At 37.7% G+C, this 21,942-nt stretch overlaps 1 protein-coding gene across 15 annotated transcripts in view; it reads left to right on the top strand.

Annotated features, from left to right (window-relative positions):
- Nucleotides 1-21,942, top strand: part of Bbs9 (Bardet-Biedl syndrome 9) — a 304,919-nt gene that overhangs the window by 104,883 nt on the left and 178,094 nt on the right. For all 15 annotated transcript variants that reach the window (XR_016535495.1, XM_090332660.1, XM_090332659.1 and 12 more), the window contains 4 exons: nucleotides 10,039-10,217; nucleotides 12,907-12,983; nucleotides 14,881-14,934; nucleotides 20,743-20,845. Coding sequence is in view for 14 of the 15 variants with exons in the window: in XM_090332660.1 (XP_090188786.1) it covers nucleotides 10,039-10,217; nucleotides 12,907-12,983; nucleotides 14,881-14,934; nucleotides 20,743-20,845 (413 nt within the window). In the remaining variant the exon portion in view is untranslated. The remainder of the gene's footprint in view (nucleotides 1-10,038; nucleotides 10,218-12,906; nucleotides 12,984-14,880; nucleotides 14,935-20,742; nucleotides 20,846-21,942) is intronic.

The raw sequence follows: 21,942 nt of genomic DNA, 5'->3' as shown, positions 1-21,942 counted from the left end.
TGAGATGCTAGGATTACAGGCATGAGCCTTTGGGCCTGTCCTCATGTGATTTCTTATGGATATTTTACTGGAACTGCCTAGCACATGCAAATACAGTACTTGGTTTTCAGTATTATTCAGATACTGTTCAATGGATAGCCTTACTTTTTGCTTTCTCTGCATTTGCATTGCTATGGGAGTATAATGCATTATTTTTGCTTTTTTTTTTTTAAAGTGTCTTTCAGTATAGTTCTTGAACTTGCAGTCCTGGCTGGCCTTGAGCCTTTCTGGTGTTAGGATACAGTCATACACTACCATGCTCACCTTCATTTTTGTATTGGTAGTCCCTGTGGTATCATGTTTGTATCATCTACTACAAATTCTTTGAGAAAAATGAACAGTGCACTTTGCCTGTCTGTAGTTCTGGACTGAGGCCTGATCATAGTAGGTACAAGATAGTATAATATTTTGCAATAAATAAAAGAAATTATAGTTCAGTCCAGTACTCATAAACACATTTTACTTCCAGATTACAAAATAACCACTTCTGAATGTAATGTCATTTTCTTTATTTTCTGGTGAGCAATTTGCTTGGTTAGCCTGTGAATCTAATTAGTCAGATTTAATAGTTCTTGGGTTGATTTTCTAGTGAGTCTAATAAAAGTTTTTAAAGAACAGGCTAGACCTTGAGTTCTTTATGCAAGGAAGTTTCTTTACTACAAAAGCTGTTTTGTTCAGTTTCCTTCTGTAACCTCCGTAATTTGCAGTTTGCAATTTGCTGTGACAACCTATTTTGTAGACTTCATACAACTCTGAAAGCTGGCCTTGGTGCCCCTGTTTTGCCTGGTCATTTCCTGGGCATGCTGGCTAGGCCTTTCCCATTAACTAATTCAGTTGGTTCTTGAGGCTAATGGTGAGTAGCATTAGTAACTGAATGCTTTTTATACAAGCCTCAAATTTCACCTTAAAAATCATAGAAAAATTTTCATTCCTGGAGTCAGCACGAGAAACGTACAGCTCACTGTGAGTCAGGAGACTAGGATGTCAGCCTCAATTCTTCCTGGCTCTGGGATTCTTGGGTTGAGTAGAACTGTGTACACACAAATACATTGATAGGAACTTTGCCTGGAAGATGTTGATGTAGGAACATGCCAGCAAGCAGAGTTGTTTCTAAAACCTACAGAAGTACCCATCACACAGACTTGATTAAAAACAAAAACACTCAGGAGATTAGTTTAATGTCTGACTTACTTCAGAAACATGTTGATTACATAGCAAAAATTGTTTGTCTGGAATTAATGCCAGTTGCATTCATCAGAGACTTAGTTGTCTTTGTACAGAGATTTGTTACTTGAATTGCACTTCAGAACAATCAGCTTTTTTTTTGAATGTATAGCTTTGTGCTCTCAGCATTTTTGCTCATGGTTGATGCTATACTACTTGAGCCATGCCTCCAGTTTAGTTTTTACTACTTAATTGGAGATGGATTTCTTGTAGATTACTTTGTTTGGGCAGCTTTGAATTGCTGTCCTCTAGGGTCTAACCTGTTGAGTAGCTAGGACTACAGGTACGAACTGTTGGTGTCTGGCAGAAAAGTGAACCCTTCTTTCCTTGGGAGAGAATACATTTGTACATTTATATTTCAGGCTCTTTGTGGATCAGAACTACCACCACATATTCAGATGTCTCAGATGCCATTCTGTACTTTTGATAGTCTTATTTTTGGATGATTAGAAGGGATATTAGATAACCAAAAGTAAATTGATTATACTCTATATTGATGTCAAGTCTTCCTTTTATTGGCATTCAGAAGTTCTAAATTTGTTAGTTTATAATTGCTAATATATGTAGAATGTTGTAGTATATTTATGTGGTTTTGGAGGTTTTTTGGTGGCATTAGGGATTGGATTTAGGACTTCCTACTTTCTTGGCAGGTGCTTGGACCATGTCTCTAGCTGCTTTTTTTGTATTGGTTATTTTTGAACTATGGTCTTGCTTTATGCGCAGACCAGCTGGGGTTTTGATCTTTGACATGTGCTGTGTACTGGGGATGAGATACTTGTACCATTGTGCTTACCATTGTGCTTCTCCCATAGCTGGGGGAATAGGGGTGTGCTACTGTGTCCAGCCATTGGTTGAGATGGAGTCTAGTGAACTTTTATGCCTGTGCTGGCCTCTACTTTGATTCCTCAATCTGACTCCCAGGTAGTTAGGACTGCATGCTTGAGCCATCATGCCACAAGTAAGTATTATAGATGAACATGACCCTAGAATCAATACTTTTGGAAAATTTCATGTAAAATCATTTTATCCGATAGTGATGCGTACAAAGTTAACACCTCACATCCTTCCTTTGAGGGACTTCACAGCCCTCTCAGAGGTGATGAACATGTCAAAACTTGCAATAATATCTGTGATAGGAGTTTTATTTCTGGCTAGAATGAGCTTATAAAGTAGAGGCGAACCATTTTATTTGAAGGTAGTGCAGTGTCTTAGAATGTTTTAAACAAGTGGGGATTGCCATATCTCAACTAGCTTTTCTGCGTACAAACCATCCTGAGAGGCTGTGGTTTATATTTGCTACTTTCTCAGGTTATAATTCTGTGGATGATTCTGCTCTTGGCTGATTTATAGGTTTCCTGCTGTAGCAAGTTATAATGAACTTGTTGGCTTAAAACACCAGATTCCTCCTTTTACAGTTCTGGAACACAGAAGTCCAAATTCAGGGCTTGCTTCCTTTGAAGGCTATCAAAGAGTCTGTTTCCTGGCTCTGGCAGCCACAGGCTCCTTGGTATTGCCTTCTCGGCCCATTGCTTGTCTCTGCATCAGCTTTACATGATATTCTTTCTCTGTCTTCATAGGAGGACAGGTCATTGGATTTTCAACCATTCTTTATCCATGGCAGTGTCATGTCTCTCTCTACACACACACACTCACACACGTATAAACATAACCTGAGCAAGACACTTAACGGTCTAGAGTCAAAGGTCAAAGAATAGGTTTTACCCCTTGTTGCAAACATCTATAAAGTTGCATTGGTGTGTGTGTGTGTGTGTGTGTGTGTGTGTGTGTGTGTGTGTGTGTGTGTGTGTGTATAATATATATATATGCTCTTGACCATTCTCATACTCTTCTGACATGATTTAAAAAAGTATTTCCCCATTTTCTTGGCATTTGGGTTGTTTGTAAATTTCTTTAATAATTAGCAATAGATTATTGCATAGAAAATGATGGGTATTTCAAAAAGATTTTTGATATATATATTTCTAAAAATGTTCTCTACGGGGCTGCAAGTTTGGCCTAGTGGTAGAATGCTTACCTTGCATGCTCAAAGACCTGAGTTCGATTCCTCAATACCATATACATAGTAAAAAGCCAGAAGTGGTGCTGCATTTCAAGTGGTAGAGCTTGAGCCTTGAGGAAACCAAAGGACAGTGCTGAGGCCCTGAGTTCAAGCCCCAGGACTGGGAAAAAAATAAAAATGTTCTCTAAAAGGATTCTTAACAGCATTGCATTCCCCTTAAAGAATTTGAGACCTTTGTGCCTTCTAATGTACATCATTAAATACAATAAATTGTAGCTTTAAAAATAATCCAAAATACATTTCTTTGTCTTTCAGTTTTTCTCACTTATTCATTGACTGTACTTTTTATTTTGGGGAGTATTGAGGTTTGAACTGTGGGCCTTATGTTTGCTAGATAAGTGCTCTTAAGTCATACATCCAACACTTTTTGCTTTATTTTTCTAGTAGGGTTTTGCATTTTTGGATCATGCTCATCCTATTTCTACTTCTAGTGGTGGAACTGTTAGGGCATGTTCCACCACCCCAGGCCCTTGACTACAGTATTTTGTGGGACCTGTCTGTATATGTCATTTGACCTTTTTTTCTATTAGGATATTATCCTATTTTCATTGATTTTTATGAGTTCTTTCTATGTTATATTCATTGCCTAAACTTGTAATGGATCAGAAATACTTGGATATAAGCAACCTCATATGCTTCGAGTTAAAATGATGTATCTTATGTTGGTTGCCAGTGGTTTCCAAGTTTGTCTTTTGTTGTTCTTAGTGTTGTTAAAGTGAATAACAACTTGAAAATTTTTATGTGGTTTCTTTAGAGATTCTTTATTTTGTAGTATCCTCTGTTACTTTCTTCCAGCAAAACTTCTTCCCACCCCAAAGGAAGATAAATATTTTTGTAGTTTCATATTTTTAAATTTAATTTTTCAAATCCATCTGGAATTCTGTCCTAATATATTTTTAAGGCAATGATCTGTTTACTGAATGATGGAGCAATTACTTTCAGATTATTGAGCTTTGTTGTTAAATTTCATACTCTATTGCTAAAATCACAAAATAATTGTATGTTCAAGGAATATAACATCTCTGACTTTGTTTTTTCCTGAAATCCATTATTGTTGTGTCTTCACCAAAAATAATGTTAATGTTACCACTTCTTGGAACTTGGAAGTGATGTGTACCTATTCATTTAGTAGATTTGTAGGCTTGCATTAGATGTTTTATATAGATTTATTGACTTATGCTGGAGATTTTAAGCTTGTCTTAGTGTAGCTGAGAAATTAAATATAATATTAAATGAGTTCTTCTACAATAGAAATTTCTGTTATTTGATTTAAATTGCATGCATAGCAGTGGCCTTGATGCCACTGATATGAAAAAGTAGATTGCAAGAGTTCTTTTATTTAACTAACAAAATATTCCTTTTACATTTAGGTCAGACATCAGAAAAAAAAAATGGGAGTTTCCAAACTTCTTTCTGTTTGATCTCAAAAACAGATAATTTTTTAAGAAAAGTCCCTTATATCTAACAGTTTAGATATAGCCATTTGCTATCTAATCCAACAACTGAACCAATTATTAATAAACTATACAATGAAAAGACCAAATCAATAGAGATAAGAGGACTGCTTGCATTGACTGGGTCATAGTAGCTTTCCCTGATACAGGCCCCTCAAATAGGCAGAATGAAATGGAAGTGCCTGCTGAATCCATCCACAGGACAGTGGTTCATCTCCAAGAAGATAGTCCGTGTTTGCCCTGTAATGTCCTGGACTTTCCTGAAGACTCACTGGATGCCTAGACTTGGATGTCACTGGGTGGAGTGGGGGCCCACAGAATGACAGCAGAGGGGAGGAGATAATATTTGGCTCAACTCCTTAGAGCTGAGTGTTCATATTTCCTTGACCACTAGGTGGCTTCAATTGCTTGCAAAGAAATATGTAAGAAATGTACCCACAGTTACCAGGGGTTGCACTGCACACTTTAGGAAACAGATTTCACTCTGGGGACCCTTAGAGCTTTAAGGCTTTGCGGATTACCGGGTTACACCTCATCTTAGAGATAAAGCACTTTCAAGAGGGAGGACTTCCCATCCCAGTTCTCCAGTTAATTAGCTATCATGTCAGTGACATGAATGCGGTTCTCATTTTGCCTAAGCCTCTTCACAGGATGCTGTGGTCCTGACTGCCTTGGCCAGGGAGGTGTGCAGGAATGCTTACTGTAAGGCAGGTACTGAAGGGATTTTGGTGGCTACTTCGTGGAAACGATTTGTCAGTGCCAACGTCTGCTCTCAACCCCAATGAGCTTTTATGTGTACAAGGGAACCAGAGTTGGGGAGTGTGAGCATTTTAAACTTTACTCTGAGCAAACCTAGGTTCTTCCATCATTTATCTCTTCCTTTCTTCAGCTGAATAGCAGCAGTTTTGTTTTTCACTTTCTTTTTCTAATCACTTGTTTATTATATTTTATTAACAGTGTTAAGGTCAGGGTAAAAATATTTATTTATTTATTTTGCTGGTACCAAGATTTCAATTCAGGAGCTTGTGCTTGTTTGGTTGGCACTCTTTCCTCTTGAGCTACATCTCTAGCTCTGCTTTTTTCTACTTACTTTATTTTACTTACTTTTTTTCTTTTGCATTGTATTTTATTGTTGGGGTAACATATAGAGGGGTTACAGTTACATTTATCAGGTAGTGGGTACATTACTAGTGAACATTGATATCCCTTCTCACATTTTACTCCCACTTTCACTATCCCCACCACCTCCCAATTATCTTGTTTTCCCCTTGCCATTCTCCATTTCAAATAAATGTATAAACAGTTACCAGGTAATAAAGTCAGATACAGTAACAACATGAGATAAACCATGGGAGGGGGGAAGAGAAAAGAAATAACTTCACATAGTACATTAAGAACAACAATCACAAAGATAAACTTCTCCTGGAGTTCATTTTGCTTAACTTCATCCTATATGGCCATATGTACATAGCTTTTGAGCTATTGTGATCCTCTGCTAGGTGAATCCTAGATGTGTACAAATTAGTACAAATGAGAGAAACCATGGAGCATATGTTTCTTTGGGACTGGCTTACTCTTTTCTTACAAAAGGGGCAATGTCATTCTTTCTGATGGCAGCATAGAATTCCATTGTATATAAATATCACATCTTCTTGATCCATTCATCTACAGAGGGGCATCTGGGTTGGTTTCATGTTAACCATGATAAATAATGCTGCAGTGAACATCGTTGTGCTGGTAGCTTTAGTATGCCTTTGCTTATGGACTTGGATAAATGTCCAGGAGTGTGGGATTACTGGGTCAAAGGGGAGCTCTATGTTTAGTCTTTTGAGGAACTTCCATAGTACTTTTCATAGTGGTTTAACAAGTTTACAGTCCTACCAACAGTGTAGTAGTGATCCCTTGTCCCTGAATTTTTTTTGTTTTTTTTATATATTTTTTATTGTAATTAATAGAAGGGTTACATGATATTTGCCAGATAGATGGTGCATTAATTCCCATACATTGATACCCTTTCACATGTCTTGGTCCCCATTTCCCTTCCCCCCTCCCCCACCCCTCATCTTGTTTTCCCTGAAATTTTTAACTCAAAGCTATCACTCTACTAAATGAGCCACAGTTACACTTCCAAATTTATTGCTGGTTAATTGGAGGTAAGTCTCATGAATTTTCTTTCTGGGCTGCCTTTGAACTATAATCTTCATATCTTAGCTTCCTGAGTAGCTAGGATTATAGATATAAGCCACCATCATCCAAATGGTATATGACCTTTTTTATTTGACCGGGGAGGGGGAGTCCTAGGGCTTGAAATCAGGGCCTGAACATTGTCCTTGAACTTTTTTTGCTCAAAATTAGCACTTTACCACTTGCACCACAGCACGACTTCCAACTTTTTATGTTTATACGTGTGTGTGTGTGTGTGTGTGTGTGTGTGTGTGTGTGTGTGTGTGTGTAGGTAGGTAGGTAGAGAAAGGGAATGGGAAAGATAATATCCCATGGCTTTGTTTGATTATTTAAGATCTTTATATATTCTTGTTATTTTATATTTTTGTTATTAATGTCATCTGTCAAATAACTGGTGAAGATTTTCTCCCATTTTGTGGATTGTGTTGGTTCTGATATTTTTTCTTTTTTTTTAAATTGTAATTAATGGAAGGGTTTCAGTTATATTTGCTAGATAGAAGGTGCATTACTTCTCATGTTTTTGTCCCCATTTCCCCTTCCCCACCCTTGCCCTATCTTGTTTTCCCCCTTCCCTTTCCTATTTCAATTAAACAAATAAATGTATATACAATATACCTGATAACACGGTAAGATACTGTAACAATAGGAGAATAACCAAGGTACAACAGATAAGAAATAACATAGTACATCAAGAACAACAATCGTACATTATATAGCTCTTGTTTCCATATGGTTCTGATATTTGTTTCTTTTGCAGTATTTTTGCATGCACATATTTTTTTGCCAGTCCCAAGGCTTGAACTCAGGGTCTGAGTACTGTCTTTGGACTTTCTCAAGGCTAGAGCTCTACCACTTGAGTCACAGCACCACTTCTAGCTTTTTCTATGTATGTGGTCCCAGAGAATCGAACCTGGGTCTTAGTAAATGCTGGGCAAACACTCTTACCACTAGGACAAACTCCCGGCCCTGTTTATACATTTTTAATTTGATGTAGTCCCCTTTGTTCCTTCTTGCTCTTTCTAAATGAATGGAGTCACACTCAGAAATACCTGTGCCTATATCTTCCATAGTTTTCCCTATTTTTTTCTTTAGTGGTTTCAGATATTACCTTTAGACCTTTGAAAGGTTGGAGATATAGATCAGTTGGTAGTGTGCCAGCCAGTGAGTGAAAGTAACAGGTACTGAGTTCAAGTCCCAGTCTCAGACCAAAAAAAAATTAGACCTTTGATAGATTTGGAATTGATTTTTGTACAAAGGAAGAGATAAGGAACTAGCCAACTGCCAGTTGCTCACACCTGAAATCTTTTTGAACTCAGGGTCTAGGCACTGTCCTTGACCACTTTTGCTGAAAGGCTGTATTGCTCTGCCACTTGAACCACAGCACCACTTCCAACTTTTTCTGTGTAAGTGTTACAGAGGAATTGAACCCAGAGCTTCGTGCATGCTAGGCAAGCACTCTACTACTAGGCCACATACCCAGGCCCATACACTTGTAGTCTTAACTACTCAGGAGGTTGAGGTCTGAGGCTTGAGATTTCAGGTCAGCTTGGGTAGGAAAGCACATGAAGTTCTTATTTACAATTACCACCAAAAATCTGGAAGTGAAGCTGTGGCTCAAGTGGTAGAGCACTTAGCAAAAAAGCACATTCTAGTTATTTTAAAGATGAAATCTTATGGACTAATTGGTCTTGAAATGCCATCCTTTCATCCCAGCCTTCTGAGTAGCTTTGATTACAGATAATTGGAACCCAGTTGAAAAAAAATTTTTTTTTGAGAAATGTTTTATTATGGTTGCTTTGTAACCAATTTCTTTTAAAAAGTTGTAATGACTATATAGTCACAGAAAGTAAAAAAATAGTATATTTAAAGAAAACTCAAAGGCCCTTATAAAAATATAACAAAAATAAATACATTTATTAGGTGTCAAGTTATTTGTGATGTTGGAGATTTCTGTTAAAATTAAGGAAGCAAGTAGTATTCTTCTTACCTACATTTTAATAATAGGTTCAAAAACTTTGAATTTTTATTTTTAAAATATCATGTTAAAACCACTCATATTTTATATATTATGATTAGTTTCCAGAGTAAAACCAGAGATAAGGGAGGCTGGGAGAAGAATACAAAGATACTGTGTTAAACCATATTATATGCTATTCTGGAACAGAACCCCAGAAAACAATTTCCCTCGTTGTCTACAAGTTGGGAGTCTAAGTCAGGGGCTACACTGGTGTGGACCTTCTTGCCGAATCCTCATCATTTCATGCTAGTACGTGGAAGGTCTAGTATTCCCTAGTATAAAACAACACAAAATTCCTTGGAGCCTGAGACTTTTCTTTCCTTTTCCTTTTGTTCTCTAAGCCTTTAAAACAATCAGCTTTAACACATTTATGGGATCAGAGACTTTGTGATAGTACCCCTCAAAGATTCTGCCTCTTTGAGGGACCTTTGAGGGAGTAGCAGTGTTAAACACTGTTGCACTGGAAGTTTTATTTCCAGGGCGTGGTTCTGTGGAAGAGATAGATAATATGAATGGAGGAGTGATGGAGAAAGAGCTATAAAGCAGAGCAAGGACAGAGGGCTACTTGAATGGGGGTTGGGGGTGGAAGGGTGAAGGAAGGGTGTGTGTGTGTGTGTGTGTGTGTGTGTGTGTGTGTGTGTGTATGTGTGAAGTTATGGTGGGCAGGCCTATGGAAAGAGGCTCTGTCATTCTGTCCCTGCACCATCCTTGCCTTGCTCCCATCCCTCATCCTCCTTCAAATTGGCAGATTTTCAGTGTCATCTCTCTGTCCTTTGACCCCAGGTATACCATTCATGGCTGGCTTGAGTTTGCCAGTTGGAGATAAGCACCTATGGTGGCTGTTTAGAAAATTTTTAAATTTTCTCCCTCTAATACAATGTCTGAAAACTTTGAATTGAGTCTGAAGTAAAATGTGAAAAATAGATCTGGAGTCATTTTCCTATTTATATGTTAGATGTTAATTGGGTTAAACTGTAGTTTCCCAAGACATCTCTGCTGAAATTTTAATTCTATCTCCTGTTTATTCTTCCTTATTGTAGTGACTTAAAGGGCGTGGTGGTCACCTTGAGTGATGAGGGTCATTTACAATGCTCATATCTGGGGACAGACCCTTCTCTCTTCCAAGCACCAGTAATTGAATCTCGAGAACTCAACTATGATGAGCTTGATGTAGAGATGAAAGAACTTCAGAAATTCATCAAAGATTTTAAATCACAAGGTATCTAGTTTCTTGCTTTCTATTATTGAATTTTAGTATTTATTATAAAAGTTATGTTACCTGTTATGTGGTTATTGTTTCGCATGTGTTAGTTGAGTTTCCCACCTTAATTGAAGACCTACTGTGAGAGAGTGCTGCTCATTACTTACAGTCTGTACATTCTCTTGGTGGGTTACAGCTTCTTAACTCGGTCCTACTGAAAGCAGTTTTCTGTTGGCTGTGTCAGGAGCAGGGCCATTTAGCTTTCCTTGGTTGGCTTTAACCGGAAGGAAGAAGCAGTACTTCTTTGGATAGGGGTGGTAGGTCTTAGGAATATCAAAACTTAGTGGTCACTTATTAGCTTCAAATATCCATGTAAAAGTGTTAGTTGCTTCTTTAAAAAAGAACCCAGCATCTTTCATGAGTTACTATTTGATCCACCAAATGCAGCAATTCATAACATAGTTATATACTTTATGTTTGGAGTTAATTAGCCATCCAGATGGAGTAAAGCCTGTGGTGTGCTGATTTCTAATGACTCACACACTAATGGTATTTTCAGTTCCTACATTTTGAATAACTCAATATTATCTTACTTTGGGACTCACAAGGGTATAATTTTATTGTAAATTAAAAGGAGAAATAAAACACCAATGCGCAGTTTGAGTTGGACATGTGAAAAGCATTACTTTAAGTTCTCTCTTCACGGTCAGGTAAAAGTATTTTTTTAATGAGAAAAAATATGGACTATTTTCACATAAAAGAAATGTTAAAACAAGTAGGAATAATAAAAGAAGCAGAGCATCCAAAGCCAATGAAAATAGAAGAACCCATCTTAAGCCTGGTCCAGTCACTTTACTATATTTATGTATTTTTGAGTCTGTATTTCCAAGATTATATTCCCCTCGTTCTAAGAAATTGAGATGATATATTTAAAAATATGAATATTAAAAATGACGCTGTTATGCTTTGGCTTTACACATTCTCTTGGAAAGTTTTGAAAGTAAACCAGTGAGACTCAGGTGTTTAAGTGCCTCCTATTAGTTAAGACTGATTTGTTGTCAGCACTCTCCAGGCTCATAGAAAATGGTTAAAATTGGATGTGTCATACTGCAATATACATGTTCTTCCCATTGTCGGTACCAATATTTGGGAGATTAATTGAATTATAATACTGATTTTGTCATTGTAAGTATAATTGGAATAGAGTGGTATGTTTATGAAACATGAAATCCTAGAGTCTATTAAATAATGAGTGTGTATGTCTGTGTTTTACAGTTTATATCATGAGATTTTTTGCTCTTTCCATAAGCAATATGCTAATAGGAGTTTGATCAACACTAATTGCATATGAAATTTCTGGGGACCCCCCCCTTCACAGCTGAAAGAGATTTCTTTGTGGCCATAGATGCCCTTGAGCAAGAAAGTTTGGGCTGTTTTGCTTTTGTACATGTGAAAATGAGTGTTCATTACCCTAGAGAAGCCACTGCAGACTCCAGCAAAACTCACTATTGACATCATCTCAGATTTTAATGTTTGCAGTTCCTAATCATTCTGTGATATCTAAGCAAAGAGAATGCTTAGATATTTTTAGATATGGAACAAAGCTTGGTATTCCACACTCAGCTCCTTAGTTTGAATCCAGCCAGGTCCTCTTATTGGCAGCAGAATTAGGTCACAGTTTGCTTCTAGGTAAGGAACTTACAGCACATGGCAGAAGACATGGGAGAAGAAGGTACATGGCAAGACGGGGCCAGAGAGAAGGGGTGGGCTGGTCTTCTGCCTTTTAATTTTTGTCAGTTAGGGCCTGAACTCATTGCTTGGGTGAAATCTCTGAGTTCTTTTTGCTGAAGACTAGCACTCTATCACTTTGAACCACAGCTCTACTTCTGGTTTTTGAGTGGTTAATTAAAGGTAAGAGTCTCCCAGGGATTTTTCTGCCCAGCCTGTCTTTGAACTATCTAAAGATATCAGCCTCCTGAGTAGCTGGTACTGCAGATGTAAGCCACAAGTACCCGGCCTGCTCACCATTTTGCTGCTGCTCCTTTTCTTTTTCCCCCTCCCCCTTCCTCCTCCCCCTCTCCTTCCTCCTCCTCCACTACTATCATCACTGTTACCTTTTTCTTTATGGCAGTAGGATTTGAACTCAGGGCCTTGTACTCTCATTTAGTTTTCTTGCTCACAGCTGGTTCTGTACTATTTGGGCCATGCCTTCCACACAGCTTTTTTTCTTGTTAATTAGAGATCAATCTCATGAACTTTTCTTTCTAATCTGTCTTCTTTTGAATTAAAGTCTTCCAGGTTTCCTAAGAAGCTGAGATGACATATATGAATCACAGACACAGGGTAATTATTAAGTAAAATTATTAAGTCAGCGCTCTATATATTTCCAAGTTGATATCTTCAGCCAACCTACCTTTAAAAGGATTCTTCTGATTTGGACTTTCACTAACAGTTAAGGAGAGACCATTAAAATTCACAGTACTGGTCAGTCAATGGCTTCCATCTTAGTTAATATCTTTGGAGGAAGCCAATTTTTCCTTATAGTATTGTAGAGGGAAAGAATTAGTATCAGGTTTTTAACTGATACATTATTTTTAAACCTGAGAGTGTTATGAGATAGTTTGTATATATTATGTGAACTTAAATAATACTATATATAGCAGATTTACTTTATGACTAAATATCTATTTTTGTTTTTAAATTATAGGTGTTTGGCCTACAACTGAGAAAGAAGATGATTTGGAAGTTTCTGTGACAGTTTCTCCTAACTTTGATTCAGTGTCTGTAGGTATATTTACATATTTTGAATGGAGATAAAAATGCATTCTTTAAACTATGGGCATCCCCTTAAAAACTTCAGGAAATCACCTGGGTGCTCATATCCTATGCCTGTCATCCTAGCTACTCAGGAGGTTAAGACCTGGAGGATCAGGGTTAGAAACCAGTCCAGGCAGAAAAGTCCATGAGACTAGTTCACCAAAATAGCCAGCAAAATAGCTGGGCAGGAAGGGTGGCTCAAATAATAGAGCACCAGCTGCAAGCAAGAAAGCTGAGCTGGCTGGGAGTTTGGCCTAGTGGTAGAGTGCTTGCCTAGCATGCATGAAGACCCGGGTTCAATTCCTCGGTACCACATACATAGAAAAAAGCCGGAAGTGATGCTGAGGCTCAAGTGGTAGAGCTCTAGCCTTGAGAAAGCCCAAGGACAGGGTTCATGCCCTGAGCTCAAGCCCAGGACTAGCAAAAAAAAAAAAAAAAAGCCAAAAGTGGTGCTGTGGTGCCAGTGGTAGAACTCTAGCCTTGAGAAAGCCCAAGGACAGTGCTTAGGCCCTGAGTTTAAGCCCTAGGACTGGAAAAAAAAAATAAAGCTGTGCTAAAACAAGGCATAGAGCCTGAATCTCAGTGCCTGTACAAAAGCAAATCCCCCAAACTTCAGACTTAGGCTTTATTACACACGATGCTATGCCCTTAAATGAGGGGAAAGGCATTATCATTATTTACTCTATATACAATAATCCAAATGGCTGGCCCCTACAATTTCCCCAGGCTACTTCTGGGAAACAATAGTGACAATGTGAGGAAATGCATAGTATTGTTTATACATATGTATAGTCTAAAATCTTGTACCATACCTTAACTGTGATAGCAGGGACAAGGTCAGTTCCAAGTTCAACATCAGAGAGATTACAAGAGATTTCTGTTCTCTTAATACCAGTAAGGAGCTTCTTAGGCAAGATTTCCATTTGGAAAAGCAACAAGGGGAGCGAGGAAGAGGAGTAGAAAAGGTCTCATTCTTCCTCTGATCTGCCTTATTTCTTATTTTTCTCAGTACTATAATATTGAGTTAATTTCAATCCAGATCAGTGTCTTACCTCACAAGATTTCACTGAAGGTTCAATGAGATTGGTACAGTGTGAGTCCTGGTAGGAAAAGGCCCCAACGTAGTAGTGTGGCATCACATTGCATCATTCCCACTACAGCCCCAGTAATGCTCTCTGAACTTCATGTCTCTTCCTACCTTCATTTCCCTGGGTCACTATTGTTTTTCCTTCCTAAGAGATTTCTTGTGATTATCACATTTATTTTATCGGAAGACATTTGCCCAACAATTTATGTGGCTCTGATGCCATGGTGTCTTCTTACAGCCATTTTTCTGACTATAACTTCATGTTCCCAAAGGACTATAGCTCTTGAAATACCTAGGTCTTTAGATATGGATTGCAGGAGGCGTTGGTGTCTCTTCTAGATCCACAGGTACTAAATATGATCATTTCCTGCATTTGAGGTGTTAAAGTACGGGAACAAAAGCCTTAATTCATATTTTAGTTTGAATCTCACAAAACATACATCTCAAAAAATAGTAACATAATTTGTATTGGAATGGAGTCCTTTGTAATAGAGACAAGCTTTGCTATCTCTATCATCTTCCTGATTGAGCAGCTGGATCAGAATTAAAATATGATTTTCAATGGAGCCTTAAGTGGAATATGAACCTCTTGCTGGGGAGTATGGTTCATTCTTAGAATCCTAGCACTAACTCTGTAGTCTGTCGTTAGAGTGTCAAGTTCCTTCTGGTTTGTTCCCTAATTGGTGATGGGAAGTGTACATTGTGTCTGTAGTCACTTATGCTGAGTAATCTTGAAATCCTTTTTGCCAACTTTTTTTTTCAATTTTGTGTCTACAGCAAGCCACTGATGTTGAACTTGGAACTGACCTTGTCCCTTCTATCACAGTTAAGGTATGGTACAAGATTTTAGACTATACATATGTATAAACAATACTATGTATTTCCTTACATTGTCACTATTGTTTCCCAGAAGCAGGCTGGGGAAATTGTAGGGGCCAGCCATTTGGATTATTGCATTCAGTACTATGTATATAGTGTGAATAATGATAATGCCTTTCCCCTCACTTAAGGGCACTTCTTATCTTTAGACATGAACTTTGGTATCTTCATTCTTAGTAGCCTATCCTCTGTACTGTAGCATGGTTTATTGTAACATGGTCACAGTCAGCTGTGATGTGATGAATACTTGTATCTATGTGTGTTTGAAAAGAATTTCCATTTTTGTGCCACAATGTTAGCTTTGAATGGATGTATTTTTAGCAAGAAAATACAGCATGAAGAAGTCACAAAATAGAGTAACGACAAATTGATAGTCCTGGAAAAATAGATGTAGAGGATGTGGTTTGGGGGTAAGATTTTCAGTCCTGTCATTGTGGACTTCTAGAACTAGAACTCAAATGTAGAACCCTCTTAAGGCATTTAGGTCAAAGTGTGGTAATCAGTCAGCACATTATTAAGCTGAAAATATTTATCACTGCCCAGACCTTGGGAGCCAAGGCGAGTTGTGGATTTTGGCGATTCCTGTAGTCCAGACTTGGAGATGACTTTGTATTTTCTTAGATTATTAGTTGCTGTCTTTGGAGCAGCTTAACAGGGAGCCAGGCTTTACCAATTGTGTTCACTTATACTGCAGCAGCAGGTGGCCCAAGTGTGGAGATCTTTGGTCAAAGTTGAAGGCAGCCCATCTACGATAGTTTCCTAAGCTAATTATTTTGGATTCTTGCCACTGGAAACAAGGGTGGTCTTTCCCCAGTCTGCCTTCCCCTATTCAATCAAAGATTTCATTAATTCTTCTAAATGTGGAAAGACATTAGTGGCAAGAAATCAAACAAGAATAAAAGTGTGAAGTTCCAGGAATGATCTGTACCTTTGTGTGGGGAAAAAACCTGTTTTATACCTATGTGATAATGTTACATGCAGACACAGGCATGTAAGAGCCCAGGAGTACAGTGAAAGCTAAAAGAAGTCTTGTACCAAAAGCAGATCATGTTGCTCTGGCTACACTGCATCTCAGATTCATCATTCCAGGTGGCTCTGAATCTCAGATTCAATGTAGCCATAGCCACCTAGAGTGATGGCTAGCATTATTGGAAAATTTTCCTCTGTTACTGAAGTGCATTTAGTGTATTTGAGAATGCCTCGGTCCCAGTTCTTTCACAGCCATTGTGAAAGCATAGGGAGAATACAATAGGATTTTTGGCTGGCTTCACACATCAGACATGGCAGTTTCCTCACCCTGTCTCACAGTCCCTATACAAATTTCAGTTATAAATCTCCCCTTATAGCCCTTTATAAGAACGACAGCCAAGATATATAACCATGCAAGTTTCCATCATAATAAATCCTGTTAATTGAGAAAAATTTTCCATCCGTTCCAAGTGAATGAAGATGTGGCTACCTTGAATATGTGTGCTTGATGCATGACCATCTGTTCCAGTCAGCAAGGCTGAGAGGTGGTTCATACCTGGCCTATGGAGCCATATTTAGACATCCAGGATAAAAAAATAGTATTATATTTCCTAAGGATTACATTTCATTTCGTTAGAAGAGGAAAACAGCACGGAAAATTCTTGTATTAACATTTTATATTTTCTCCTTAATAATCCATAATTATTTTCCTCTTAAAATACAAGGTTTATGATTTAGCCAAGTCTGTAACTCTCCTTTTGGCTCCCATACAGCCATTCTTTGTTACTATAGTTATTTTTGTCCTATCCCATCTATTTGATTTGTGTGTTGCTAATTGTTAGGGTTCGATAAATCTATGTATGGAGCTATCATGATTGTGCATCTGAATCTTATGTACACCTTCTTGGTAACAATGCAGAGCTGTGTGATTTGTGTGAAAAGTAGATGCCCTTGTGCCAGGCAGAGTCAGAATGTCTGCCCCTTACAAACTGCTCATTGCCACCAGAAGGAGTTTCATTTTCCCATAAGAAAAGTAAACTTAGAGATACTCCTGATCTTCTTGTCTAGCTTTCCAGCGTTATTGGCTCATGGCCATGGGGCTGTTGGTTGTTGTTGCTTGTTTTGTTTGGGCTTCTCTGAACCTTGTTTTCAAATCAAAACATGGGGACTCCTTTTTTATCTGTAAAGTTACTTTATGATTCAAATATTGCTGGTGAAAGTCTAGACAGAGGTTAAATTGTGCCTTTTCCACCAATATTACAGTGACCTTGAGCATATCAATCAGAGCCATGTGAGCCAGGTCTCTCGTTTGTCCAATATACATGACAATACTTATGCCATTGTGAAGAATAAATGATATAATGCACATGACTTCATTACTTGCTTGGTTCATGAATATAGAAACTGGTTATGGCTATTATTAATTTTATATAAAGTATATATGCATACCAATACTGTTATTGTCAACAGAAACATACTTAAATAGGTTCTCTTTGCTTAGTAGACTAGCTAGCTATTTGAAAAATGGTAGTCCAGTTAATATGTTGCTTCCTCCTGTCACAGTTACCACTAAGGTTCTACTAAAGAGGTGCTAGTTTGTTTATAGGTCTGAGATATCCTTAAGGAAGTTTTATTTGTGATGTACCAATCATTTCATGTTCTAATGGTTTTCAAAGTGAAAGAAAGAATGCATGGTTCATTTATTTTGGTTATTGCATTTGTTTGCATGAGTAATTCTCTTTAAAACCTTCATTTTGTAGGTCAGAATTTTTATGTTTGACTTGTTTTTATGCTGTATGTAAGGCACGCACGCCTTACAGTTAATATACAACATTTGCTGACTCTTAACTGTATGTATATAATATTAAAGAATAGTGATGCATGCTCTTTACTTAAAATTAAAAACTATCATTCTTAAAACATTGGGAATGAGGGCTGGTAGTTTGGCCTAGTGGTAAAGTGCTTGTCTAGCATGCACAAAGACCTGAGTTCAGTACCTCGGTACCACATATATAGAAAAAAGCCAAAGTGGTGCTGAGGCTCAAGTAGTAGAGCTCTAGCCTTGAGAAAGTCCAAGGATACTGTTCAGGCCCTGAGCTCAAGCCCAGGACTGGCAATGGACTTTCCAGGAATGGACTTGCACTATTAATAATGATATGTATACAACCTGGTAAGAAGGCAGATTGCTTGCTCTAGGAGAGTGAGGGACAATTGCTCGGTAATTCTTGGTTGTATGTAAAAGTTCCTTGTGTCTGCCCCTGGAGGTTCTGACTCAGTTGGTCTGGATTGCCACACCAACCATATGTGATGAACTCCTAATAGAGATACAACCAAGCAGAATTCAGGAGACCAAATCCAAGGAGATACCTTGCCTAGTGGAGGCCACACTTTACGCTTCTCTCTGTTAACCTGAAAATGAGGCCCTCAGCTCTACAGCCCAGTAAAGATCCTCAAGGCTGATGGTTTCTACTGACATTGTCAGAGGAGAGTTCTTGCTTTCTATACCTACACTTACACTCTGTTGCAGCTCAGCTCTTGCCCTTTATGGCCTAACTATCAATTTTCTTAGCACAGGATGTGTGTGTGTGTGTGTGTGTGTGTGTGTGTGTGTGTGTGTGTGTGTGTGTGTGTGTGTGTGTGTCCAATCAAGAGCATAAGGATAGCCACCTTAGAACTGGAACAAGTAATCTTGCTATTCTTCGATACTTTTCAAATTAGTTATGCCATGTATTTTTATCATAAACCATGGAAGAAAATGCAGAACTTTGATATGTATGTAGCCTGAAAATCCACCTACGTAAGGGGATCATAAGAGAATAATGTAAAAAGAAGTATATTGAAACTAGAGAAGATGAATAATTGACAACAGTCTAGCTGCAGTAATAAGAGCCCCTTTATTTCAGGAGGCATTTATTCAGTAGCCATGAGGGCAAGGCTGTTTTTTTTCCTTTGCCAGTCCTGGGCTTGAGCTCAGGGCCTGGGCACTGTCCTTGGGCTTTCCTCAAGGCTACTGTTCTACCTTGAGCCACAGCACCACTTCTGGCCTTTTCTATGTATGTGGTACCAAGGAATCGAACCCGGGTCTTCGTGCATGCTAGGCAGGCACTCTATCTACCACTAGGCCAAACTCCCAAGGCTGTGTTTTTTGACAGACAATTTTGAACAGCCTTATTAAGATACAAGTCATACAAGTCCACAGTGCATCCAGCACTTTGATGGTTCTTAGTGTGTTTGCAGAATTAGCCAGCCACACCACATCCAATTTTAGGATGTTTGTTTCTCTTTCAAAGAAATACCACACCCACTAATCATTTCTCATCTCTCTCACTTTGAAGCAACTACTAGTTTATGTTATTTTTTGTTAGATTTGCCAAGTCTCTACCTTTTCTATATAATTATGCAGAAAATGTTCTTTATGACTTTCACTTAGTGTAATGTTTTTCAAAGGTTACTTATGTCATGTAGCAGGTATTAGTACTTCATTTGAGGTTGTTTTTGTGTGTGGGGGGAATATTTTTTCATTGTAAAGAGAGATCCTATTTTCTTTATCAGCTTACTGTGATCGATATTTGAATGTTTACACTCTTTTATGCAAATGTGGCTACAAATATTTGAATGGGCATATGTTTATTATTATTATTATTATTATTATTATTATTATTATTATTATTATTATTATTTACCAGTCCCAAGGCTTGAAGTCAGGGCATGAGCACTGTCCTTGGACTTTCTCAAGATTAGTGCTCTACCACTTGAATCACAGCGCCACTTCTGGCTTTTTCTATGTATGTGGTACCGAAGAATCAAACCTGGTTCTTCATGCATGCTAGGCAAGTAGTCTACCACTAGGTCAAACTCCTGGCCCTAGGCATATGTTTTCATTTCCCTTGGCAAGTAATTGTGAGGTAGTGTTGTCTTCACTGTTCTGCATTACTAGTAGCAAGACATGAGGATTCTAGGTACTCTGCAACAGTCCTTAACATGTACAGTGTAGTGTGGCTTAGTTTTTAATTCTTTTTTTAAAATTTAATTTAATTTTTTAATTTAATTTTTTATTGTAATGTATAAAGGGATTAGAGTTATATTCACCAGGTAGTAGGTACATTACTTCTCACACATTGATACCCCTTCTCATGTTTTTGTACTCATTACCTTTCCCCCATCCCCTCCCAATCATCTTGTTTTCCCCCCTTCCCTTCCTATTTCAAATAAACAAAATACTACACATCTCTGCACTTGCACAGTGCTCATCTTTTAAAAAATTTCTTTGGAGAAAACTCTGCTCAACTCCTTTGCCCAGTTTGCACTCATATTTATAGTACATATGCTGTTTTTTCATATATTTTTATTGTAATTAATAGAAGGGTTACATTATATTCACCAGATAGAAGGTGCATTACTTCACATACATTGATACCCTTTCTCTTATCTTGGTCCCCACTTCCCTCCCCACACCCCCGCCCCTCATCTTGTTTTCCTCCCTTCCCTATTTGACTTCAAATAACCAAATACACATATATACAATATATCAGATAACCAGGTTAAATACTGTAACAATATGAGATAACCAAGGACAGCAAAAGAGATGAAAGATAACAGTACATTAAGGACAACAATCACTCTATATGGCTTTTGTTTCTATATCTTGGAGGTCCTTTCATGTACATATACTGTTTTGTAACTACTTATTTTCCCATGTTTATCAATTTTATGCTCGTGATTTTTTAGGTGGTTGTAATGGCCTATTTGGATAAAACATAATTTTATATTAATAAATACTTGTTTCCCTAGGTTATGTTGCAGAATCGAGTGGTATTACAGAAAGCCAAATTGTCTATCTATGTGCAGCCACCATTAGTATTGACTTGTGATCAGTTCACCTTTGAATTTATGGGTAAGCTTTTCATTTTAGTTTAAAGTCTCTCATATTGTGAGGCCTTAAAAAATAATATCAGTACTTGTTTCATGGCATGTTTCTTACCTAGTGAGACAGTCTTTCCTAAAATCAATGAATGTGTTGTTCTGCTTGTTGTGTTTTCCCTCCAAGTATAAAGCACAGATATTTAATCAGTAATTGGTTAGGATTTCTAAGTGCTTTCCTTCACTAGTTGGACCTATTATTATATAATACTATAATTTGCATAGCTTTCTTTATTGTTTTGCCAATGAACTATTTATGGAATCAGTATGTTAGAAGAAAGCATACTGGCTTTGAAGTTTGGCCTGATTTGAATCCTAGCTCTTCAACTCACTTTATGTGTAATTTGCAAAGTACTTTACTAATCACTTGGAGACTCAACTATTTTAATTGGCAAAAAGAGGATAATAATATCCGTGTTTCAGGGTTGTTTTAGGATTTAATTACAAAATGAATCTATATAAAATATCGGTAATAATGTCTGAAAGAGTAGACATGTCTTAAGTGGCCATGTTTAGCAAGATTTTTTTGTATAGTGTCTCTCATTACCAACCACTTACATTCAAGGCATGTATCATTAGCTCCGCTAAAGGGTTGTTTTAGTTATCTTTCAAGCCTCTCTATTTATTTTATAGGTTAGCTTTTCAGCCAAATCTCCTGTCTCTTTCATGGGCCTCTGCATAACCAGGCCTTCCCTGAATATGTGACACTTGTGGGAACTCAGTAAATATTCCTCAAATGCATGACTGAGTGGTGTAACTTTGTAGATGATGCCCAACTACTGGATTCTCCATTCTAATTTTTCTTTGTAATACTTCCAATTTATCTTCCTAAACATATTTAGAAAAACTTATAATTAAAAATTGGCAGTGCCTTTTTAATACAGATTGGAGACAGATGCCTTACATAGAAAAGCATGCAGTCTACAATGTGGTTATTCACACAACTGGGTCCAGTCTTCCTCTTAAAACCGTACTTGTAGCCTATCAAAGCTGTGAGGAGGTACTGCTCTGACTCTTCCTTCTTTTGGCCTGAATTCCCAGAGCCTATTTCTCTGCTTCATTTTCTTAGGA

This window comes from Megascapheus bottae, chromosome 5, assembly GCF_031878675.1.
Source record: "Megascapheus bottae isolate mThoBot1 chromosome 5, mThoBot2.hap1, whole genome shotgun sequence".
Lineage (NCBI taxonomy): Eukaryota > Metazoa > Chordata > Mammalia > Rodentia > Geomyidae > Megascapheus > Megascapheus bottae.
The sequence above is the reverse complement of the archived record's forward strand: the minus strand, read 5'-3'. Positions and strand labels throughout refer to the sequence as shown.